General features: G+C 45.1%; 2 protein-coding genes across 3 annotated transcripts in view; both read right to left on the bottom strand.

Moving 5' to 3' along the window:
- Positions 1-14895, bottom strand: part of LOC147013986 (gamma-glutamyl hydrolase-like) — a 28714-nt gene extending 13819 nt beyond the window's left edge. Inside the window, exons 1-5 of one of the 2 annotated variants that reach the window (XM_085851494.1) lie at positions 14598-14895; positions 7595-7709; positions 7433-7483; positions 3890-3974; positions 3483-3624 (exon numbers count right to left, since the gene is read on the bottom strand). In XM_085851494.1, the coding sequence (XP_085707620.1) occupies positions 3483-3624; positions 3890-3974; positions 7433-7483; positions 7595-7709; positions 14598-14640 (436 nt within the window). In that variant the 5' untranslated portion in view covers positions 14641-14895. The remainder of the gene's footprint in view (positions 1-3482; positions 3625-3889; positions 3975-7432; positions 7484-7594; positions 7710-14597) is intronic. The other variant, XM_085851495.1, reaches the window with a different exon arrangement.
- Positions 14896-15518: 623 nt separating this feature from the next.
- HOGA1 (4-hydroxy-2-oxoglutarate aldolase 1) lies at positions 15519-22983 on the bottom strand. The gene is made up of 7 exons (XM_085851492.1): positions 22689-22983; positions 21034-21162; positions 20810-20937; positions 18586-18720; positions 18245-18341; positions 16948-17081; positions 15519-16859 (listed from the first exon to the last, which is right to left on the bottom strand). The coding sequence occupies exons 1-7, from the start codon at positions 22933-22935 to the stop codon at positions 16704-16706; spliced, it is 1026 nt and encodes a 341-aa protein (XP_085707618.1). The 5' UTR covers positions 22936-22983; the 3' UTR covers positions 15519-16703.
- Between the last annotated feature and the right edge of the window lie 1569 nt (positions 22984-24552).

The following is a 24552-nucleotide window of genomic DNA, read 5'->3' as shown; positions in this document are numbered from 1 at the left end:
GTGGAACAGTTTTCCAGGAAGCGTGGTGTAAGAAAGGAGAGCCCATCGGTTTAAAATGTATTCGTGTAAATACTCGTACTTGGTGGCAGAAATCGAGGAATACCAATGGCTGGGACATAAAAACTGAAGAGCTTGCACTTTGTATCACATATTGGCCAACATCACACCATTTCTCCTTCATAGCACGTGCATATATATATATATATATATATATATATATATATATATATATATATATATATATATATATATATATATATATATATATATATATAGTGTTTTATAATCGTTCCACAACGCCCCAGGGTGGTGCCATCGGGTATAAATCACGGCTCGATGTTGACGGTTACTAGACATTTTCAATGTTGGTGTCCTTGAACCAATTTGCAACTTGCAGCAGTTTGCCCATGTGGATTAATTACATGCTCGTAGACGCGACAGCTCTCGCTTTCATATTCCAACGAAACCGGCAGTGCATCACTGTGCCAAATATGACAGTAAACATCTTTATAACGCACCTGCTGCTTTCATCCATCTATCTATCTACCTATATATTATATTAATAAAACTTTCATCCTGTATGTATGTATGTATGTATGTATGTTCCCGAAATACAGCCAAAAAGGTACACGATAGCGCAAATTTTTTTGGCCCACATTACTCGCCATTCGCCTACAGTGTGCAGTATCAAGTTTCGTTAAAATCGGGCAACGAAAAAAATTATTTAAAAATCAATTCCCGATTCAGTCAAGTACTCTTCGGGAGAATTTGATCAATGCAAACAACCTCGGCGGTCTAGTTCGCTGGAGCTATCTTTTTGTTTTGTTTTTTTTAATGTTTTTTTTTATCAACCGCTGTCACAACGGGAACCCAACGGGTTCACGGGTCATCTGGTTTGTGTAAAAAATATGAACATGCAGGTTTGGAGGGTTTAGCTTAAGTTTAAGCTGTGGTATTGGAACGAGGACCAGTGCAGGTTTGATGGGTAGAATTGTCTTTTCTTATCCTATTATCAAAGGCTTACAACCCAACAAGAATCCCAGCAAGTCTTAAATGTCTCCTGTCGTGCAAACTCCAAACTGCAGCAGGTATAATAATAACACGAGTTCCTTTACAAGGAACTTCAATGCAGGAGGAGGCCATTAGGCCCATCAAAGCCTGGGCAAGTGTTACCAACTTATCGTTGTTTATGCTCTATCCTTTTTTTAAATGCTGAGAGTCAAGCAATGAAGCAGCAGCACATGTTTAAAGCCTTTGATATGACTCAAAAGGGGCTCAAACCACCGATCCCGCAGACTCAGAGCAGAGGATATAACCATTACACCACCGAGTTTGGTTCATAAGTATCAGAGAACTTTATAAGCAAAAGGTACTTCTACATGGCCTCTGCATATAATTTAATAAATAATTGATTCCAATGTTCCTGCAATGATTGGAAACACTAAATTGATGATCGATAAATTGGTTACAGTGTTGTAGTGCAATGGTTGGTAATTTCTTCCCACATTATTTGAATAAAATATCACGCTAATAAGACGTGCACACAATTTTAAAATGCCAATCCTATTGATGTTACAACCTGAGATGAACTGTTCACAAGTCCCCTTGATCTTATTAAAGTCTATATACTCAATGCTCGGTTCATGCCGAGATGGGTTGCGCAGAATTTCACATCACGGCGTGGGAAATAACCACCTTTGTTAATTCTCCGATAAGTTTGAAATTTGTTTCACTTGACTTGCCCATCACCACAACATTGTGTTGTATTTTACAAGCTCGTGGCTCATGCAAGGGAAAGGTATGAACTGACGGAGGGGAGCAGTTGGAAACTAATCAGGGGAAATGAATGAACAGAAAAAGAGAAGAGAAGAAGAGACTGGGAGACGAGACGGAGAGGGAGACGAGGCGGAGAGGGAGACGAGGCGGAGAGGGAGACGAGGCGGAGAGGGAGACGAGGCGGAGAGGGAGACGAGACGAGGCGGAGAGGAAGAGGGAGACGAGGCGGAGAGGAAGAGGGAGACGAGGCGGAGAGGAAGAGGGAGACGAGGCGGAGAGGAAGAGGGAGACGAGGCGGAGAGGAAGAGGGAGACGAGGCGGAGAGGGAGACGAGACGGAGAGGGAGACGAGACGGAGAGGGAGACGAGACGAGGCGGAGAGGGAGACGAGACGAGGCGGAGAGGGAGACGAGACGAGGCGGAGAGGGAGACGAGACGAGGCGGAGAGGGAGACGAGGCGGAGAGGGAGACGAGGCGGAGAGGGAGACGAGGCGGAGAGGGAGACGAGGCGGAGAGGGAGACGAGGCGGAGAGGGAGACGAGGCGGAGAGGGAGACGAGGCGGAGAGGGAGACGAGGCGGAGAGGGAGACGAGGCGGAGAGGGAGACGAGGCGGAGAGGGAGACGAGGCGGAGAGGGAGACGAGGCGGAGAGGGAGAAGAGGAGACGAGGCGGAGAGGGAGTTGAGACGGAGAGGGAGTCGAGACGGAGAGGGAGAGGGAGAAGAGACGGAGAGGGAGACGAGGCGGAGAAGGAGAAGAGACGGAGAGGGAGAAGAGAAGAAGGAGACGAGGCGGAGAGGGAGTCGAGACGGAGAGGGAGTCGAGATGGAGAGGGAGAGGGAGAAGAGACGGAGAGGGAGACGAGACAGCGAGGGAGACGAGGCGGAGAGGGAGACGAGGCGGAGAGGGAGACGAGGCGGAGAGGGAGACGAGACGGAGAGGGAGACGAGACGGAGAGGGAGACGAGACGGAGAGGGAGACGAGACGGAGAGGGAGACGAGACGGAGAGGGAGACGAGACGGAGAGGGAGACGAGACGGAGAGGGAGACGAGACGGAGAGGGAGACGAGACGGAGAGGGAGACGAGACGGAGAGGGAGACGAGGCGGAGAGGGAGACGAGGCGGAGAGGAAGACGAGACCTAGAGCGAGCCGAGACGGAGAGGGAGACGAGGCGGAGAGGAAGAGGAGACGGAGAGGGAGACGAGGCGGAGAGGAAGAGGGGAGGGAGAGGAGAGGGAGAGGAGACAGAGTAACCCGCAAGTGAGAAGGTGAGTTTGAACAGGGTCATGGGGGGATTAAAAATTTTTTTGTGTGGGTAGGGATGGGGAATGACATGAGATTGTGGTGAATTACATGCTTGAAACTGTGGAGTGAAGAGTGGGATAGAATAGCCCCAGGAAGGCAGTTCCATATACGTGAGGAGTAAAAGGGTGCATGTGTGCAGTGGGTCTGTATTTTGGGGATGAGGTTGCTGGATCAAGAATACATATCCTTCCTGAAGTTGATTGGAAGGATTGGAGGAGTCCGATATCAGAGAGAGTTAGACCGGATGAGAGTCGGTGAAACAACAAAGAGGACATCGACTTGTCTGCGATGTGAGAATGACAGAAATAGAACTGTACTTTGGCCTCATTTGCTTTGTTAATTATTGCTGTCTATTATAATCCTTTTTTAAAATCTTAACGCGTTTCTCAAAGTCCCGTGTACCTGGTGTACAGGTGAGTGGCAGGCTGATGTTGTCAGTGCACGCGGTTTTGACCATCAGGTTCTCCCCAGCTGTGAGATGCACGAGCATTTGAAAGCCCAGGCAGGTACCCCACAAGGGGAAAGGATCACCGGCCTCGTTCGCCTGTTCGTTAAGAGTGAGTGCGTTTACAAAGGCAATCTGGGTACAAGGATTTACATTTAGTACGGACGGTCCTGATGGGACACAGCAAGCAAAAATCTCTATGGAGAGAAACTTTGCAGATGGCATGTGGTGAAAAACTGTTAGGATGACTTTTTAAACCATTCAGGTGATATTGATTAAAGTTACACATCAGAATGGGGGTAATTATTGTCACGTGATGGCAACTAAACATTTCACATCCCCCACTAATAATGACCTGGTCTACCTGCAAGGCCAGGTGATACAAAATACTTGCTGTGCGAGCATACTCGGAGGTTTCCAAGTTCATTCTCCCTCCGGGCAGCAGGAACCTGTACGAGTAAGCACCACACTGCGTTACACTATGTAACAATTACCCCCATTACAATATCAATCCACAATACAACAAGCAATCCATTGTAAACATGTAAAACACCATGATTGTCATAGATCATTGCATGGAACCTAAGGCGCTGTCACACCTTGACGCTTTAGCCAGCGTATGCCGACTTATGAAAAATTTGTCTAAAACGCTGGCACACGTCAAATACGTTATGGTTAAGTTTTGTATATGTTAAGAGCACGCTGAAAAACACTGCCATACGTCGTAGTACGCTGGCTTTCATCGTTGTACTTTGCGGTTGTCGTCAAATTTTAGCATGCTTGAAATTTTACGACGTATGCCAGTGTATGACTCGTTTGTTCCGCTATGCTGGCCATAAGTTGTAGGCACGTTATGCGATCGTTGACACATCGTCGACCGAGAATTAACAGGGTCCAACTACACTTTTTTAAAGTTTGAGAAAAATGAAATCAAAAATTCAAAGTGGAATTGCTGCTGTCTCATAACATTTTATTTTCATATCGTGTGCTACATAACAGGTACATATAAAGGTTACATAAAATAATCTTACTTAGTTTCCTCTGTTGCCCTTCTACATGGACTTCTTCTAAATTTGAATGAAATGTCAGATAGACCCTGTTAATTCTCGGTCGACGACACACGTTACTTGTAAGTTACTCATAAGTTGAAACACGTCGAGGTAATGATTAGCGTATCCGAAAGGTATTTATAACCTATGAGTAACGTGTTGTAGGCATGTTACACGATCGTTGCACACACGTCGAGGCACGTTACTCATAAGTCGAAACACGTCGGGGTAATGCTTAGCGTACCCAAAACTTATTTGTAACCTATGAGTAACGTGCTTTGAACCTAAGTGTAACATACCTCCAACGCATATTGACGTATGTAGACGTATTTGATTGACGTCTTCCGGACAACCACAGAACTTACTGAACGTGTTTCTAATTTACAGCTACCATATAATGGCGTATTGGCAGCGTTAAAAAAAACAACAACAATAACTTCCGATATTTCATCACGTGCCGTTATGTCACGTTCGATTGCCTCTTCAGTTTGCTCATGTCTTATTCTTAGTTCCTCCTCTGTGAATATTTTCTGTTTGAGGATATTGTCACGTCGACGTCGAAACTTAAAAGCAAATGTCCGAATATATTTTAAAATTCGTGATAGACTAAAAAAAAAATAATAAAAACAACAACAACAGCAACAACAACAACAACTTTAGATATTTCGTCACGTGCCTTCACGGAGCCAAGGAGAAAAAAAGAAAATGTGCCTTGACGGAAAAAATAAGTTTTTGGTACGCTAAACATTACCTCGACGTGTTTCGACTTTAACTTATGAGTAACTTACAAGGAACTTGTGTCGACGTGTGTCAACGATCGCATATCGTGCCCACAACTTATTCCCAGCGTAGCGGAACGTGTGAGCCATGCGGCGAGTAAGTCATAAAATTTTCAGCATGCTTGAAATTTCACGACGTACAAGACGTACCATGAAATATGACATCGTACTTCATCGTTTTTCAGCGTGCTCTTAACGTATACACAACTTATTTGTTGTTTACTTACTTACTACACAACTTACTTACTTGTTGTCGAGATATTCGACACATGACTGCAGTCATACCGTATTCGACGTGTGCCAGCTTGGTTCGGCAAATTTTTCATAGGTCGGCATACGCTGGCTAAATCGTCAAGGTGTGACTGCGATGTTGACACTTCCAATTCTCACGCGGTTATGATTTAAATCGGCGTCCGGCAGGTTTTTAACAGGCTACGCCACGAGTTCGTCGGCGATACGTTTAGAGCGCTATGCCTAAGTTAAACTATCGTTGGGCATAGGTTGTGAACGCCGACAACAGGCTAAGCATTCGTTGGTATAAGTTATCTATAAGACAACGAAACGTTCTGTGCCCATTACTAATATGTTATGCATACGACCAACACGTTATGAATACGAACAAAACTTTAAAAAAAACATCAAAATTTCAGCGTACGCCAACGTTTTACATACATTTTTATACGTTGCTATTGCTGGCTAAATCGTCAAGGTGTGACAGCGCCTTTAGACCCGTCCTATTTACGAGATATTCGACACATGACTGCAGTTTTAGTGCCGTACCTTAGCGACAAAAAGGACAAGGATCGTTATACAGTGGCAAAAGCGCCATTTTTGCACCAGAGCTGCACATTGGACTTGTGATTTTTTTTCAAAAAAGGTCATGCTCCAAAGAAATGGACAATGGGAGGGATGCTTTATGATGTCATAATGATGTAATCACCTATTATTTACCATGTAAAACTAAGTCAGTATCAAAATTGCACCATAAAATGCTATGATGTGATATTTAAGACATTTTCCTCCATCATCATTGCAATGAAGTAAATAAAGCTACTGCAATTAAATTTTTATTAAAAAAAAAAAAAAAACAGTTATAAAGTGCTTCCTGAGCAGCGCACACGGTTATACATTGGTCACATATTAATGTATCCTCATGGTAATGCCAGACTTCCAATGTGAGGTGTAATAGATATTGTAATAGCACACTTTTATTATTTGTCTCATCTGTTTCACGAGAATATTGCATTGTATCATCACCAAGATTTTTTATACAAAGATGATGACATCGTAGCACCTAATAGGTCAGTTTTGATTACAAGCAACGATTAACAGCATATTCCTTGACCTGGAGAACATACCTGTAGCAACTTAAAATCTGACCGTAGCATTCTGTGATCATATGTTCCTAATTTGTTTGTATTATTATGTGATTAAACATAATGACGTCATAAAAGACCCTTCCGGCAAGCCAATTTTTTTTTGGAGCATGACTTTTTCATAGTTCGTAAGTTGATGTGGTTCTTTGGTGAAAAAAATGGTGCTTTTGTCTGCCGTGTAACTATTTTTTCACGAAGGTACCTCACCATTTCTGCTGCCAAGCTTCTTCGGGCATCCACAAACACATCTTCATTCATACGCAGCACGAGGGTGCGGGGTAGCATCATTGGCTGAGGGCACGGCTGTGCCGCTGATGCCTCTTCAGTTTGAGGAGCCTTCTGTAGTTTAGTGCAGGAATTTGTTCAAGGTGCCGGCGGTAGCTCGTCTACTCTTCTCAAAGGACACCGTGGAATATTTAACGTCCACTAACTAATACTGGCAGATGGGACGTCCGTTTAACATTAACCCGAGGGACGGTACACACATTGATGAATCGCCCTGCCTACGAAACACCGGGATGACAGTTTATAGCTGGGTCGGGATTCAAACCCTGGCTCGACAGCTTCGAGGTGAGTGCGTACCTCTTGATCTAAGCCATCCTGTCAGCCCATCCACAAACCATGATCAGGTGCAATAAAGAAAAGGCATCACAAGTGTCAAGTCAGTTGGCTCATAATATCTGATTATATTCTTCAAACCTACCCATTAATGCAGTTGAAGATCTCATGATAGTCTTCCTCTGCCAACCCCTGCCTTCACAGACAACAAAAACACATTCTTCACATTTTTTTTTTTTTACAAAATGACATGCGTTTTTCTGGAAATCTGAAAACAAACACCACCCTGACGATGAGACGGACATACCTGATGGGGATGACCCGGCCTCCCGCTGCCTCCAGATATTTCACGTAGGACGCTGCGATACACGTCTTGCCGAATTGCTTCAACTCCTCATCATTTACCTCCTGCTCCAACACCCCTGTGGCCAGAAAGTGCTTTATATGACACGAGCAGAGGGACCAGTACCTTGTGCGGAAGGAATTTAGAGTTTAGATACAAGATGATTTGTAATGCTGCCTACTGCCGGGTGGAGCAATACGATACATATTTACACAGAGAGAATCAGGATCTCCCCCCCCCCCCCACCCTGAACCCCTCACCATGTCAGTTTATAAAATGCTTTCTTGCATCTCCATTTGCCAAAAGGATTCCAACGGTATGCAATATGATGGGGTTACTGCCGGTGGGGCCGATTCTATCGATGGACAGATAAAATATTGTTGTGGGCCAGGGTTCAGTGGCGATAAACGACCACTAGGTGGAGCAGTGGAGTCGTCTCCCACCAAGCACCCGGAATTTAGGTCGTGACTCGGATAAGTCCGAGAGTTCACGGGTCCCTTAGCGGACCGTGGTCGCCAATATTTCGACGGCGTGGGGTCGGGTTAATTGCCTAATTTCAATATACCCATGTCGTCCAACTACCGGGGAAAACGACACCCTCTACCGACTTTGTTCGAATCGAGTCGCTATCACCGACTCGCATCCGGCGTAACTTACCAAAGCTGCACCGGTCCAAATGAACAATTTACGGCACAAACGGCCTTACTAATTCTCAATACGCACCCTGCTCGACCAATGGAGGAAAGCACAGAAAACGAGCTAGTACATTTAACAGGGTTTTATTTATAACAATAATCGGGGAGGGGAGACACAGAGCAGAGTTATCACAAATAAAAGGCAGGCAATGTACAATGAGCAAAATCACTTAACAATCCTACTTACAGACAGGGCACACACACACACACACAATAAATGATTCCGTGGGTTTAGTTCGGTAGAGCCGGGCCGGGGTACCTGCCCCGCATCGTGCCGTCACACCGACTCGAACCACCATGGTGGGACTCGAACCCACGACCCACGACCCTGGCTGCTCGAGCACCACCACACTGTTCGGTCACCACCACCACGGTGAGCCACCGCAAAGGACCGCTCGAACCATGACCGCCGACCGCTAATCGAGACCAAGACCGCAGACCGCCATCGCCACGCTCCTGCAGAACACACTTGTCCTGACCACCACACCCCTCTTCTTGAGGTGGGAGGGGTTTCTTTTCCGAGCCACTCGCCTCCTGATTGGACGGTCGGTTGTCAGGCGACTCGTGGCGGTCCTTCATTGGTCGGGCCGAACACTCCATCTGGCTTAGGCGGAGCCAGCCCTGAGGTGGCGAAACCTCCGCTCATGTCCGTGGTCCCGAACATGTGTGTAATGGCGACCGGGTCGAGTGAGGGTGGTGTCGTTGTTGTTGTTGATGATGAGGATGTAATAAACCTGACTATAAAATAACTCGTAGCGCACACGTGTAATTCTAACTATAAACACATACTTATCGAAATAACAACTACGGGGACCGCTGACTGTCTGTGTGCAGATGGCTTCCAAATCCGTAACAATAAAACTTCATATATACTATAGTATAGTATACAAGTACTCCCACTCCCTACGGGAGCGATAGCAAGGGTGATGTTATTATCGCGTCTCTGGGGTATATATAGATTACAATAGATCGAGGCTCGGGTCAGTTAGTCTGTCGTGGATGTGATAAGCAAAGAATTCCTCAAGGATGTCAGGATTCCTCCAGATTTCTTTCAGTTTATTGTTAAACAGCAGTAGCGACTGTTTATAAAGGTATTCATACGTGTTTATGGTTTATAATATTTTTACTTCAGGTAGGTATATATTTACTGTATTTTCAATGCAATGCTGGCCCCACAAAATGCCACGATAAGCTATTTGTACAATGTAAACAAGGTGTTTGTTCAAGGAGGAAAAACTCCTTGGGGAGGGGGATATTAGTATTAATATTGTTTTGTCATAACATTCATATTATGCGATTATCATAAGTGTTGTTATTACTTTTGTTATTCGAAGCAGCCTTGAAATAACACAAATATTAGCTGGAATTTTGGGCTCGCCTCGAGGGGAAGCAGAGTTTCTCCCAAACACCCGGTCATGAGGCCGCCGACCACAGATAACTCCGCGGTCTAACGGGCTGTAGTTCTTACATAGCTGTAGCTGCTCGACTTAAACGACCAGCCTTGCGGGGTTACACTTCATCGTTTCCACCGTACCTTCCTGTTGGCACTGCAACCTAATTAACGGCCATGCCCTCGGCGCCACACCTGATGATCTGCAGAGCGGAGCATATATAATAGGTGCAGCACCAGCTAACAGAGCAAATGAGGTGGGGTACAACTTCTCGTCCAACTATACTTGTACACTGTGTCGGACCAATGAAGGTAAAGACAACTGAGACAGATTTGAAATAACAACCAACAATTATTTATTTACACACACAAGGAATAATTTAAAAGCAAGTAATAATATGGGCAAGAAAGCAAAAGATACATAAAAGCAGATTTAACACATTCTTTCTTGTACAATCTTATTTACACATGAGATATGGCCATCATTCAATCAGAAGAGAAGACAAGAAGAACTCGAGAAGAAAAGAAAAAGAAAGTAAGGAGAAAAGAAAAGTAGGGTCTATTCTTTTCTCCCTCACCTCATGCAGCCCAACAGGGCTGCACCACTCCAAACATACTGGAAGGTGGGAGATGGGGGAGGAGGATGACTTTCTCAGTGGAGTGGCTATGCGATGGAAAGCGCAGCCACGCCTTGTCTCTGAGGTGCCCAGACCCAGTAGGCAAGTCCTCTCAGTCATGCAAGATATGCGACGGCAAGCCGCTCGCTCCATTTTTGCTGGACCCCAGGGTCCAACAGCTAGACCCCCACAAACTAAACCGTGTTCTGGCCTTTTCACACTGCCCTCCTTCGCACCATGGGCCCCCTCACTATCTTCACACTGCGCCCTCCTCGACACTCTGAGCTTTCTTCTTTTCTCAGGACAAGCTTTGAGCTCCTTTCTGCTCCTCTCAGGACAAGCTTTGAGCTCCTTTCTGCTCCTCTCAGGACAAACTTTGAGCTCCTTTCTGTTCCTCTCAGGACAAACTTTGAGCTCCTTTCTGCTCCTCTCAGGACAAACTTTGAGCTCCTTTCTGTTCCTCTCAGGACAAACTTTGAGCTCCTTTCTGTTCCTCTCAGGACAAACTTTGAGCTCCTTTCTGTTCCCCTCAGGACAAGCTTATTGGCGACTCTGTCCCGTCTCTTGCACTTGTGTCCTCTTCCTATGGCTTTCTCCGACTCTGTCCGTCAACTGCCCCAGATTCTCCTTCCCCTCTCGATCTGGCTTTCTCTCTCCCTCTCTTCACACCAGCTACGAGCCCCTTTCTCCTCACCAGGATCTTGCCTTTTTTCGTCTAGTCTCTTTCACTCCTGTCTTCTTCGTCTTCCTAGGGCTTTCTCCATCTGCAAACCTCTTCCTCATTGGTCCTCTTCCTCAAAGACATTTTTTTGAAAAAAAAGGTGCAAAATTTGTTTTGTTTTTTCTCTAACAAATTTTTTTTTTTTTTTGGTTGGAAATCACTTAAAACATGTAGAAATGCAAAAACAAAAATTCAAATATTTTTTCAAAATGGCCACCATAGCGGCCATATTGGACTTTGGACCAAGTCCAAAATCTAATGGCATGATGCTTGGACCATACCTAACCCCCCCCCCCCCCACCAAGTTTCGTCAAAATCCGTCCAGGAGTTTTTCCGTAATACTGTTCACAAACAAACAAACAGACTGGGGTGAAAACAGTAACCTCCGTCCATCTTCGATGGCGCAGGTTAAATATCATGCGATAAAGTACTATATCGTTTTTGGCCCGATCTCTCGATGGTGAAGAATCACTTTATAAATTAAATAATTCTCTCGTATCCAGATCCGGATTCGGATCTTCACCAAAATCTAATCAGTTCATCCTTGTCACACACCCAACCTGCCCACCCAGCTCGCCAGATCCATCCACAACTTTTTGAGATATCCTGCACACAGACAGACAAACAAACAAGAAGATGACGTGCAGAGCACCATACTTGCAAAATCCATCAAACAAATTTGACCTCAAAAATAATTGGTGGTTGAATTCAGTAACCTGAAATATATATCCTTTTCAAATTTCAAGTCAATCGGATGAAAATTTAACATTTTAGAAACACTTATGAATCTGGAAGCATACTGCACTCAACATTCAGGTCCCCGTAGCTCAGTTATATCGGTAAGTGTGTTTCTAGTTAGAATCTATCCCCTGTGTCTAATAGGAATTACATGTGTGCGCTACAAGTTATTTTTCTAGTCAGATTTATTACATCCTTTACAACACCTACATCAACCAACTATGACAACACCAGCAACAACACTGCTCGAGGAATTGTTCGCGCGCTCACGAAGCGTTTCGTTCTGGCCTGGCACCAAATGAGAGAATGCGTCATTTTGCGGCCAATGTGCGACGAGCGGATTAGAGTCGGGGCGGTCCTTTGCAAGAAGGCGGAGCCTCGACACGCGGTCCGCCCAATGAGAGCAGGCCATGCATGAGCAGACCGCGCCCGAGAAGGACGATGAAAAGAAAGGAGAACAAATAATTGCGCCCCGTCTGCTCGGGCGCGTGGTCTGGTTCTCTGGTCCCATCTCGCTGGCGTGGTCTGGTTCTCTGGTCCCATCTCGCTGGCGTGGTCTGGTTCTCTGGTCTGCTCGACGCTGGTCTGGTCCCATCTCGCTGGCACGAGTCTGGTTCTCGGATCGCATCTCTCGACGCTTGTCTGGCCTCATCTCGTCGCTGGTCTGCGTCTGGTTGCCCTGGTCCGTCTTCTGGCGACCGGAGCTCCGGGAGGGGTGGACATCCAGCCGCGTGCTCGCGGCCAGGTAGCCAGCCGTCCTGACTCCCAGCCGAACTATCCTCCACGGCTGGAGAGCCGAATAAAGACCATTGAGGTCCATTTATTTTGTGTGTGCATGTGTGTATCATGTGGGCCCGTCTTTAAGTAGCAATTGGTTAAGTTCTTTTGCTGTACATTATTTGCATCCTTTATAGTCGGTTTAACTCTGCCCTTTATGTGTTCCTTCCCCACCTAATGTAATAAATACCCCTATTGTTGAATGTTTCAGCTCGTCCTTGTCCTTTCCTTCATTGGTTGAGCACGTTGGGTGATTAAAAAGGCAGTTGCTGCTGTCGTGCATTTTGACCGACGGGACCTCAGTAACCATCCGCTCGGGTTACGCATGGGTCGAGCACGGAAACGGCTCGTCCCGTTCGAGCTCCGTCAAGGGTGTGAATTCCTCGGTAGCTCGCCACGTGGGCCTCTAGGTATTTTGAAGTTTGGCAAATAACCCTGTACCACGTGGTTGAATTATTGACGATTCACGGTCCTGTAAGGGACCCGTACCTTCGGAGTTATCCGAGGGTAACAATCTGAATTCCGGGTGTTCGGTGGAGTCGACTCTGTTGCTCCAACTCGCGGTCGTGCTCATCACCGATACCCGGCCCACAACAATTTCACCTTAGTTGTTGACCTTGGGCCTATGTTGACCTTTTTGTCTATGTTGACCTCAAAAATAATTGGCTTGTTGAATTCAGTGACCTGAAACATATAAATCATCTTCAAATATCAAGTCAATCGGATGAAAACTGAGGATTTTAGAAATACCACCTTAGTTGTTGACCTTGGGACTCTGTTGACATTTTTGACCTCAAAATAATTTGCAGGTTGAATTAATTGACCTGAAATATAAATCTTCTTCAAATGTCAAGTCAATTGGATGAAAATTGAGGATTTTAGAAACACCACCCAAGTTGTTGACCTTTGGCCTACGGTGACCTGTTGGTCGGTTTACCTCAAAAATAATTGGTTGGTTGAATTCAGTGAGACCTGAAATATAAATCCTCTTCAAATGTCGTCAATCAGATGAAATTTGAGAAATTTAGAAACCTCACCGAAGTTGTTGACCATTGGCCTATGTTGACCTTTTGACCTCAACAATAATAGGCTTTTTCCTTATGACAAACTCCACCATGTGGTGCAGTTTCGTGAAGATCGGTTTAAAATTGTGACCTGTAGGCGACAAACCGAGACAGACAGACAGACAGACAGAATAACAAAATCGACGAACTAATATACCTGAAGAATCTTCGCCATTGCAAGTAACAAACACAGAGGGGTGAAAACATCATCTTCGGTGGCAGAGGTAAAAATTATTGGAAGAAAACGCGGCTTTGGAAAAATGTCACAATTAGCTATGTTAACACGGATATACACATCAACACTGATTTCGTGCAATGCGGGAAACTTCCTGGTGTGGGGGTGAAGTCGCCACATCGACAGCCTCCATCGTGTGGCCTTTCATCCTCCTGTCGAGTTTGATTGAGATTGGATAATTAACGACCGAATGCATCAAGCTCAAAAAAAAACACAGACACTAAATTGCGTATTTTGGTGTGATGTAGATTGCACTAAATCGTCCATATCATTACAAGTATTGGGGGGGGAGGGGGAGGGTCCATTATCAAGTTGCTTAAGCACTCAAGCACACGCTCCATTGAAAACCGTTGCTACGGAACGGCTGTCTAGGCAAGCGCTAGCCAGCTGCTTGGTAACTAAACACTGTTTTATGACGAGAAAAACACTCATCGCAACCAACGACTTCCTTGAAAACGAACTTTGGTAGTCTATAATGGTCGTGTACTGGGAACTACCAAACTAACAGGTATTATAAATAATTAATACAACAAAATGACGAAGCTTCGATAGTACACCTACCACTCACTCACTGTACCAGGACGATATTGAAAGAGCTGCACAAAGAATAACACGGCCTACTGATCGCTGCATTGCAAGTTTGTCGAATATAAATGACAGTGACACGGCACGTGGACAGCTCAATCGGTCAATGAGTAACAAGGGACGATGGAGCCAGGTGAAGACTCACCAATCACCGGCCGGTGTTCTCCTGACACCTCGCTGCCGTCCATGGTACTTCGTGTGCCTTGACCCGAGACCTTTGGGACGCGTCGTCACCCCGCGAGCACCACACCCCGACTGATGTTCTCCTACACTCAAAGAAATGTCGTTGACTCGAAGGCGGAAAGGATGACGTGTTTTGGGGAAATCCCACCAGACGGGCCAGTTTCTGATGTCAGAATGTTTCAACTTTGCTTACACGCCAATTGCTTCCTTCGCCATGAACTTCACTTTGGACGTTAGCTTAGTTTATACACTTTAATTTGTTTTCAACATCTAATGCGAACTGCCTTAAGGGTGAAATGTGTGGGTTTTGGTATTGTTCCTCACCGAGCACGAGGCGACGTGCCATTTCCTGGTCTTTCACACTCATGGACGACGATGAGCGAGCCCCCCCCCCAAAACGTCCTTCCAATGCAAATTCCTTCACGTTTCTGGTACCAGGTGGCAAGAAACGTATGTTCCACAAGGACCTATTGCCGCAAGTATCCTGATTTCTCATAAGCATATCATATCTGCCACACTATTCAGTCTGTGGTCCACAAGCAGATCTGCTGAGGCAGCCGTGAAACTGATCAGGATGTCCAGGTGGCAATAGCAGGTGTTGCGATCAGCAGGATCTGCTCACAGCTGCAGGTGAATGTTCCATCCTGTTGCCAAGGCTCAATTAAAACGGGATTTCAACCCCCTTTTTAATTTCCCACCACGAACCCCCCCCCTCCACCTCCACTTACCCCAACCTAACTCAACCCCCACTCCACCCAATCCCGACCCAACTCCTTGACCCGATTTACTTCTCGCATTCCGAATTGTTATTCATTTTATCAATTTCCTGATCCCGTCCACCTTTCGTGTGAAATGGCACAGAATACCCCATCCATCAACGAGGTAAAATTAATATTTTATTTCAAACGGTGCATTCCATGCATATGAAGCTCGGAAGGGATTTGAAGGTTCACAGCTTTCGTATCGTTTGTATATATTTTAAAAAACGCGTCTGCAGAAAAAAAATACGACATGGCATGTTATCTCCGCATTATAAATCCATTGGAACTCGCAGTGATCATCAAGTCTGCGGCCCAACACAGACAACGTCATCAAATCCCGTACTCCTGCTGAACCAACATTCTGATGTGGACCAAACTGGTTGGTTTGCCATTGCCTTCCCAGAGGTTGTCAGAGCAAAAATTTGGAACATGTCCAGGATACGGGCACAACCAACGGCCTCGTGTTTTCAAAATAAAATCAATTAAATTTCTCGTTCAACGCTTTCCATCATGAAATAAAATCTCAAAGTGCTTACTAACGAACAAGGTCCATGACACAAAAGGCACCGTCGGCTCTTTACCGTCCACTGGTCGAGTACAAGCAGAAAGGACAGTTGGCCTTAACGTTCCCTTGAAAAGGACGACACACTCCATGTTGCAAACACCCTACCTGCGTAACATCCGACCCACAGGTATTGCATAATTGGATCCTTCCCCGACTGCTCAAAGGTGTATCCATTACTTCTGAGCTGTGCTATCAGGATATCAAAGCAGTAGAATTAAAAACAAGTGATTTTGTTCAGGTTGAGGTCAATTTGTTTTGTAAAAGGAACTATTATATGAACAAACACCTTCATTAATGCTTCCTCGAGCTTGTTATCGCACGCACGCGAAGCAAAAAGCGGAATTAATCAATCGGTTCACGTCTGTCTGCCAACAAACATCAGTTGATTTCAATTGAACGTTGCATTTGGAACGCAAATTGAACACAGCGACATTCTGACAGGTACACTAACACTTTCCAGTCTCTTCATCGATACATTTGCTTTTGTATTTTAGTGTCATCATAGTAATTGTCGAAGAATTTCGTAGATGCAGCGCTGTGATACTGTAATCCCAAAGCATCTTGATTGGAGAATGAAAGACGAGGCAGCTTTAGGGCCTCATTGCTGAAAAAAAAATATATGTACTGTATCAAGACAAATGCTGAATCCTCAATCGTCCTCGAGGGAAGAGAACCGATGGAGTGAGGAACACGTTCGCTTGCCGATCTTGTCAGGCTGCTGGCGATTCAGGTATGACCAAACCTAGTTTGTGAGCCAACCATCCGCCACAAATTCCTTCCGGAGCATCGAGGCTTCGCTCGGACTCAGTGCCTGGAGGGGCGGACGACATGGCCCTCCGTGAAAGCCGAACCACTCCATCGCTTGCTTGACACCGGGTACGCCGAACCGCCGCGTGACCTGCGTGCAAAAGAGCAAACAAAGGGTTGGCCAGCAAGGGGGCTGTGTTTGTAATACGCGAATAGTTAGAAGGGAGGGAAAGACTCACGGCAGCGTTTGGTCGCAACAAACGTAGCTGGAGCTCACGAGCTTCAGCTGTATTGCCGTGCCACCAAGCATCATCCAGTTTGCACAGCGGCCCAGGCAGTACATTGGCGAGGCCACATATTCCACCAACTGCACCTGATGGAATGACGATGTTTGTGTCAAGACCCCTTTTGCTATGGGACTCATTAGGATTCTATGAACAGCTGGTTCGTGTTAAGCTAAAGTAACTTCTATAAACTGCTCTGGAGACTGAGGTTTTGGCAGTACTCGACTACTACTACGACTCCTTCTACTACCCCCAATTACTCCCTTCTAATGGGGTCGTCTGGACAACATTTTTGGCACAAATTTCACGAACCTGCTGGCCAGGCCTGAAGTTTGACTGGGAGAAGGATTTGTAATTTCATCAGTTTGCCAGCAATAACTCACATGATCCTTGCAAAAGACACCATCACATTTAACATACAGCAATGACCAGTGCTCGCAGACACATCCTCCAACTTAATGTCCTTCGATGGATGGTGCACACATTGATGGCTCGACCTCCAGGTGAAACACCAGCGTGACATTTTACAGCTGGGTCGAGTCTGGAACTCAGGATAGACAGCTCAAAGATGAGTGCACATCCCTCTGGAGTCTAGAGTCGAGGTATTTTGCCAGCCCATTGATGTTTTGGCAGTAGTATGAACTAAAGCAAGCACCATGATTCTCAAATAGGAGGGTATGAGCTGCCAAACAGTTCATTTCCTGAACAAGGAACACAGCAGGTGGTTTACCATTGCCTGCAGAGTGGAGGTCTGGAGCAGGAATCTGAAATTTGAAATCATACAATGATCTACTTACTCTCTTCAAAATGCACGATGGCATATTTTAAAGCCTGCAACTAAATGCTAGCAAACAGGACAGCAGGCTAAACATGCCTTCCAAATGGCCTGCGAAGCACCAGGACTAGTTTTTAAGATGGTTCCTGTTCCACCAGGAAAGGAACCTGGCTCAGACAACACAAAGGTGAGTATGCTGGCTCTGAGATATCCTGTCATCAAAGCTATCCTCAATACAAACCGATAATCATGTTTGTATTCGCAGCAATGTGACATGCCCTGGCAGCACACGATTTAGGCTGTGAAAGCCTCAGCACAAACGAGGTAGGTTACACAAGTACAGTACAAAACTCCAATCACACCGACGTGAGGAAGTGCTTCGTGATTTCAGAAATGCAAGAGTTCATCAAACCTTTACAAATAGTTTCCCACCCTCAACTTCCGTGAGATCCAATCTTCCTTTCCTTCTTGACTTACCAACAGCATAGGCTGCAAACAGGAAGCTAGCAGAGCCAGCAAGCATCTGGAAATCTTCCTTTTGTGTAGCATGGATTATGGTGGCAATTCGGGAGATCTGATCACAAAACACAGGCAGAGCACAAGTTCCATTCTTTTTCTTTTCTTCTGTTTTGCTTATGGAGTCAATAAAATCATAGCTGGAAAAAGGTTCACCCAAGACCCTTTGGCCACAAATTAAAATAAAGCAAGTTATCAGTTTACCCTTTTCGCAGTTCTACAAAAGCAATGCAGTGTTGATGTTGACTAGCCAAATATCACTAAAATATTTCATGCCAATCACCGATCCCCCAAATCCTCACATCTCCTCCGCTGTCCTTCATGCCAATGATGTTGGGATGCTGTGCCAGAGTGACCACTGCCTCAATTGGCAACTCGAGTGCAGTGTTGCCCGGTACCGAGTACAGGATTACTGGAACTGGAGAATCATTAGCCACCTGAGCCACAACAGCAGCAAGATCAACAAGAGCGAGAATTGCGTTGCAATACATGTCCCCTACTGATGTGATAAAAGTCCAAAAAGGGCATAAGTCTGTGAAAAATTGATGAACTGCCCTGAAAGTCGAACTTGGTCTGTAACTTATAATAATAAGCCATATGCCAAGTTTCAGTGGAATATGTTAAAAAGGGAATGGGGGAAAAAAAAGTCTGAAAAACCACTGCTGGGACGGACAGATGGACAGAGACAGACGGAGAGCAAACAGACAGTCCCATCCAGTAAAACCGTTAGGGGACTAACAAGCAGCAGAATGATGGGGTAACAGAAAAGGGAACTTTTTAAAGTCAAGTAAGTTATATCAGAAACACGACGTTTCAGCCACGAGTCAATTCCAGTTGCCTGGTTTGAGTCCCACATGTTGTGTCAAAATGACCGCAAAGCCCAGCCTAGTCCACGGTCCGAAATAAGTTCCCGGGCCTGTTTGCCATGTTACACTGCTCGTGGGGCCGTGGAATTGACCAGGGTGAAGCGCTGATAGATGCCCGTGCCTCTGATCAATTCAGCCAACGAAACTTTCTGACCATTGGTACAGGGGAATAAATTCACAAGAAGTAATTACAACAAAGAATTGATGCAACCAACCATAAACCAAACCCCTTAACCCACGACTGATGTGCACCCACGGACAAAGAGTAAATTCCTTAATTATCCTTCACCTTATCTGGGTCAATCAGTCATACAACAGGAGAAAGACATGAGATAGAAACAGACAAGAAAGAAAGATTGTTATCAAACCCAGCTGGCAAAGCCTGTAGGAGTTTTTGAAGGCAGTTCAAGTCCATGACAGGGCAAAATATTTTGGGGCCAGAGAGAGTTGAAAAACTCCTCCCAGCCGACCCCGGGGCCAGGGAGAGGGAGAGTTTGAAAACTCCTCCCAGCGGACTCTGGGACCAGGGAGAGGGACAGTTTGAAAACTCCTCCCAGCCGATTCCGGGGTCTGGGAGAGGGAGAGTTTCAAAACTCCTCCCAGCGGACTCCAGGGCCAGGGAGAGGGAGAGTTTCAAAACTCCTCCCAGCAGACTCCGGGGCCAGGGAGAGGGAGAGTTTGAAAACTCCTCCCAGCAGACTCCGGGGCCAGGGAGAGGGAGAGTTTCAAAACTCCTCCCAGCTGATTCTGGGGCCAGGGAGAGGAGTTTCAAAACTCCCCGAGCCGACTCCGGGGTCTGGGAGAGGGAGAGTTTCAAAACTCCTCCCAGTGGACTCCGGGGCCAGGGAGAGGGAGAGTTTGAAAACTCCTCCCAGCGGACTCAGGGGCCAGGGAGAGGGAGAGTTTCAAAACTCCTCCGAGCCGACTCCGGGGCCAGGGAGAGGGAGAGTTTCAAAACTCCTCCCAGCCGACTCCGGGGCCAGGGAGAGGGAGAGTTTCAAAACTCCTCCCAGCCGACTCCAGGAAACTTCCAGCCAATTCTAGAGAGGCTCTGAGCAGACATCTGGAAGCTTCACTTCACCGATTCCAGGAAACTTCTACGTATTCCAGCACAGCCTTACCCCAGATTGCTAGCATCTGCCTCTTTTATCACTTCTGGCTCATGTGTCCTTCCTCCCTCTTTGCCAATGGTGGTGATTGGCCTGATGGGTAGGGGTGATGCCACAACGGCATTCACACAAGTGTAACAGCTGCAGCACGTGCTCTCCGAGGTCATTTTAAGTGCCAGTTGATGGCTCCGCTTTATTCTCTCGGCTGCCTCATACTTCTACGTTTTGGTAGCGCTTTTAAAAGAGAGACATAAAGGACAGATTTAGGGAAAAGACCATTCAACAAAACCAAAGGTTTTTTGGATGTAGAAACAAACGTGATGGAAAGGGTGGGGGGGGGGGGTGGCAACATCTATCTATTGCAGATGCAATGCATACCTATTGCACCAACAGTACACCATGCTTATACTAAACAAATACGAAGAGAATCAAACGTCATTCTAAACAATTTCACCCCATGAGGGCCATTTCCACAACAATATACATGTTTACACTCACTGGCCTATCAAGAGATGGTCAAGTTCTACAATGAGGTATTTATAGCACAATACCTGTGTATAATGATTCACAAAAGCACCAATAGTCATGCGACCACGGTAATAAGCTGGTGTAACCACCAGAACAGCATCCGCTCCAGCATCTGCCATTTTTTTTGTCATCTCCAACGTCTGCAGCGTTCCTACAAATACAACCCCCTTGAAGATCATGCCCAAACATTGATTATGAGGAAGCATGTGTGTGCAGATGGAAAGAAACTTTCTGTGTTGGATACTACCTTCGCAACCAGAGCCGGCGATGAGCAACCGGTCCAATGGAAGGCATGCTCGCACGGTGTGCACAATAGCAACACGTTCCTCCTCCGTTAACAAGACACTTTCTCCATTAGAGCCTTGCACCACCAGCCCTACAAGTGCCAATGACATCCAAATTTCCATTTGTTCAACCCAAATATTGAGTTGACGTTTCAATATCAACATTATAATGAAAGCAACTTTATCTGATAACTCTCAAGATATTTATTTTATATATTTAAAACTTATGAACAGGGATGACTTGCCAATATTCCTATCAATACCCAGAGTTAGGTTGTCAGTAAACTTACTTAACCCAAGAGTTACATCGATTGATAAAAGTGCAGCAATGAATGAGGAAAGTGAACACAAAACCCCACATTGGACTCTTAGAGTCAGGAATAATAAATCGCATGAGGAAGTGGCTTTTCCTCAAAATAAATAGTTACTTTGTTCAAGTTTGCCACCATTGTTTGTTAGAGGAAGTTAATTTATTCAACCAAAGACCTAATGCGATTGAGATCACCCAATCATAAAAGGATTAAATCATCATAAAGGGATTAAATCACCCAATCATAAAGGGATTGAATCACCCAATCTTAAAGGGATTGAATCACCCAATCATAAAGGGATGAAATCACCCAATCATAAAGGGATGAAATCACCCAATCATAAAGGGATGAAATCACCCAATCATAGAGGGATGAAATCACCCAATCATAAAGGCATTAAATCACCCAATCATACAGGGATTGAATCAACCAATCATAAAGGGATTGAATCATCCAATCAAAAAGGGAATCACACAATCATAAAGGGATTGAATCATCCAATCAAAAAGGGATTGAATCACACAATCATAAAGGGATTGAATCATCCAATCAAAAAGGGATGGAATCACCCAATCATAAAGGGATGAAATCACCCAATCATAAAGGGATTGAATCACCCAATCATAAAGGGATTAAATCACCCAATCATAAAGGGATTAAATCACCCAATCATAAAGGGATTAAATCACCCAATCATAAAGGGATTAAATCACCCAATCATAAAGGGATTAAATCACCCAATCATAAAGGGATTAAATCACCCAATCATAAAGGGATTAAATCACCCAATCATAAAGGGATTAAATCACCCAATCATAAAGGGATTAAATCACCCAATCATAAAGGGATTAAATCATCCAATCATAAAGGGATTAAATCACCCAATCATAAAGGGATTAAATCATCCAATCATAAAGGGATTAAATCACCCAATCATAAAGGGATTAAATCATCCAATCATAAAGGGATTAAATCACCAAATCATAAAGGGATTAAATCACCCAATCATAAAGGGATTAAATCACCAAATCATAAAGGGATTAAATCACCAAATCATAAAGGGATTAAATCACCAAATCATAAAGGGATTAAATCACCAAATCATAAAGGGATTAAATCACCAAATCATAAAGGGATTAAATCACCAAATCATAAAGGGATTAAATCACCAAATCATAAAGGGATTAAATCACCAAATCATAAAGGGATTAAATCACCCAATCATACGGTTTTCACATTAATACTTTTTACGACCCTTTAAAATCAAATATAAACTTCTGAAAACAAACGGAACACACACTACACACCCCCGAGAGGCTCCCGCAGCCATCTCGCCACGTTTCCCGGCACCTCGCGCTCTGCAAGCTCCCCGTGTGGGCCAAAAGTCGTCACTATCGGCGGAAAGATCCCGCGCAGGTCAATGCGCCGTTTCGACGTGGCCGCTTCCTCAGAGAGGAAACGGCGGGCGGTTGTGGTTGCGGATTTGTGAAAGGGAAACCGCACGGACCGAGCGAGTGATCCTGGGTAAGCTCGCACAGCATGAAACACAGCCATAGCCGAGGTCTTCTTCTTCTTCTTCTTCTTCTTCTTCTTCTTCTTCTTCTTCTTCTTCTTCTTCCTCCTCACTGTGATGAGTCTTCTTCCTCCAACTCTCTATATTCTTTCTCTTCCTCCTCCTCTTCCTCCTCTTCCTCTCTGCAATGAGTCTTCTTCCTCTACCTCTCTATATTCGTCTTCTCCTTCTCTTCCTCCTCTTCTTCCTCTTCACTATATTAGTCTTCTTCCTCCTGGCATTAGTAATATTGGTTCATGAGTCAGTAAGTGACCACTATATTCGTTATTGGTGTGTGTCTGTCTGTCTCTCTGTTGAGTAGTCGATCTCGTCGAAAAAAATGTTTTTTCGAAAAAAACATTTTTGAGATTTTTTTTTTTTCTACACTTATCAGTATTTCCGTCGATATGTCTGTCTGTCTGTCTGTCTGTCTGTCTGTCTGTCTGTCTGTCTGTCTGTCTGTCTGTTCGGTCCAGTGCTCCGTTAATACAATGGCGATTTCGATGAAACTTGGTTGGTAGGTTCATACCATGACCTAGTTGTGTTCAAATGAGAATCGTTGCTATGCACACCACCGTTCCCAGCAACGGAACTTTGAAAATTTTTGAAAAATCCTAAAAAATATATTTTTCAAAAATCGGGCCACGAGCGACTGTGGGCAGTACATTCAGCCATATTGTCAAAAATTTCCAGCCAGATCCTATGAAAACTGTCAGAGAAGATAGACTTTGAATGAATCCTGGTCAAAAACAATAAAAAAATGAAGTTCATTATTTCTCAGAGACTATGAGTCAGATATACATGAAACTGGTATGGTAGGTTCATGGTATGTCCTAGTTATGTGTGAGAAAGAACCGTTGCTATGGACCCCTCCATTGCCCAGCAACGGCCGAAAAACCTCTAAATGTGGGGGTATTGTAACGAAAAAAACAATCTGCAGCATTAACCCTTGAAGCTCGAATCATGAATTTTCTTGTGTTTAATCATCAGGTCATTCCCCATCGAACGGGCCCATCGCGTCAGGTTCTATCTCATAGTTTCCAAATGGCAGCCCTGAAACTGAAAAATCACAGCCAAATGGTCTCCACATCGAGCTTTCTTAATATGATAGGTAGGATGCCAAAACTTTTTCTGCATATGCGCAAAAAAACTTTCTTCAAAATTTTGAATGTCCCTCAACTTTTCAAATGGCAACCCTCTGAACTTGGGGTTGCCCACGGCTGAAAAACAACTAAATTCGACTTGATCGACTACCCATGTCCGCCTACCGGCTTGTCTGTCTGTCTGTCTGTCTGTCTGTCTGTCCCGAGCACAGTTCTGTGGGTTTTGATCTGATCCTGATAAAATTTGGTGGGAGGTTTACATCATGATCTAGTTGTGTTTTCCTGAGAATGGGCGTGGTGTGCCCATTATGGGCAGAGCCACGCCCAAAAAACGTGTTTTTAGGGGGTAGCCGATTTCAATTTACATCTTCTCCTCGGGGGTTTGTCGAATCTGGCAGGGCTTTCGGTTTTTGGTTAGCCCAATGGCACCTGCATAGCCCCACGGAGCTCGATTTTTCATTTTCGTCCCAAGGTCAAGGTCACAAGGTCACGAACTTAGAAAATTGCGAATTTTGA

Source organism: Eptatretus burgeri, chromosome 13, assembly GCF_056783735.1.
Source record: "Eptatretus burgeri isolate ZD-2024b chromosome 13, Ebu_testis_v1, whole genome shotgun sequence".
NCBI classification, from domain to species: domain Eukaryota; kingdom Metazoa; phylum Chordata; class Myxini; order Myxiniformes; family Myxinidae; genus Eptatretus; species Eptatretus burgeri.
This window is presented reverse-complemented; position numbering and strand designations above follow the sequence as displayed.

Excerpts from the sequence above, each read along its gene's own strand:
- HOGA1 (XM_085851492.1), bottom strand. The coding sequence starts at position 22,935 with ATGGCTGTGTTTCATGCTGTGCGAGCTTACCCAGGATCACTCGCTCGG. Across the intron at positions 20,938-21,033 it reads CGCCGGCTCTGGTTGCGAAG|GAACGCTGCAGACGTTGGAG; the intron begins GTAGTATCCAAC and ends TTGTATTTGTAG. Across the intron at positions 17,082-18,244 it reads GTTTGCAGCCTATGCTGTTG|GTGCAGTTGGTGGAATATGT; the intron begins GTAAGTCAAGAA and ends TCATTCCATCAG.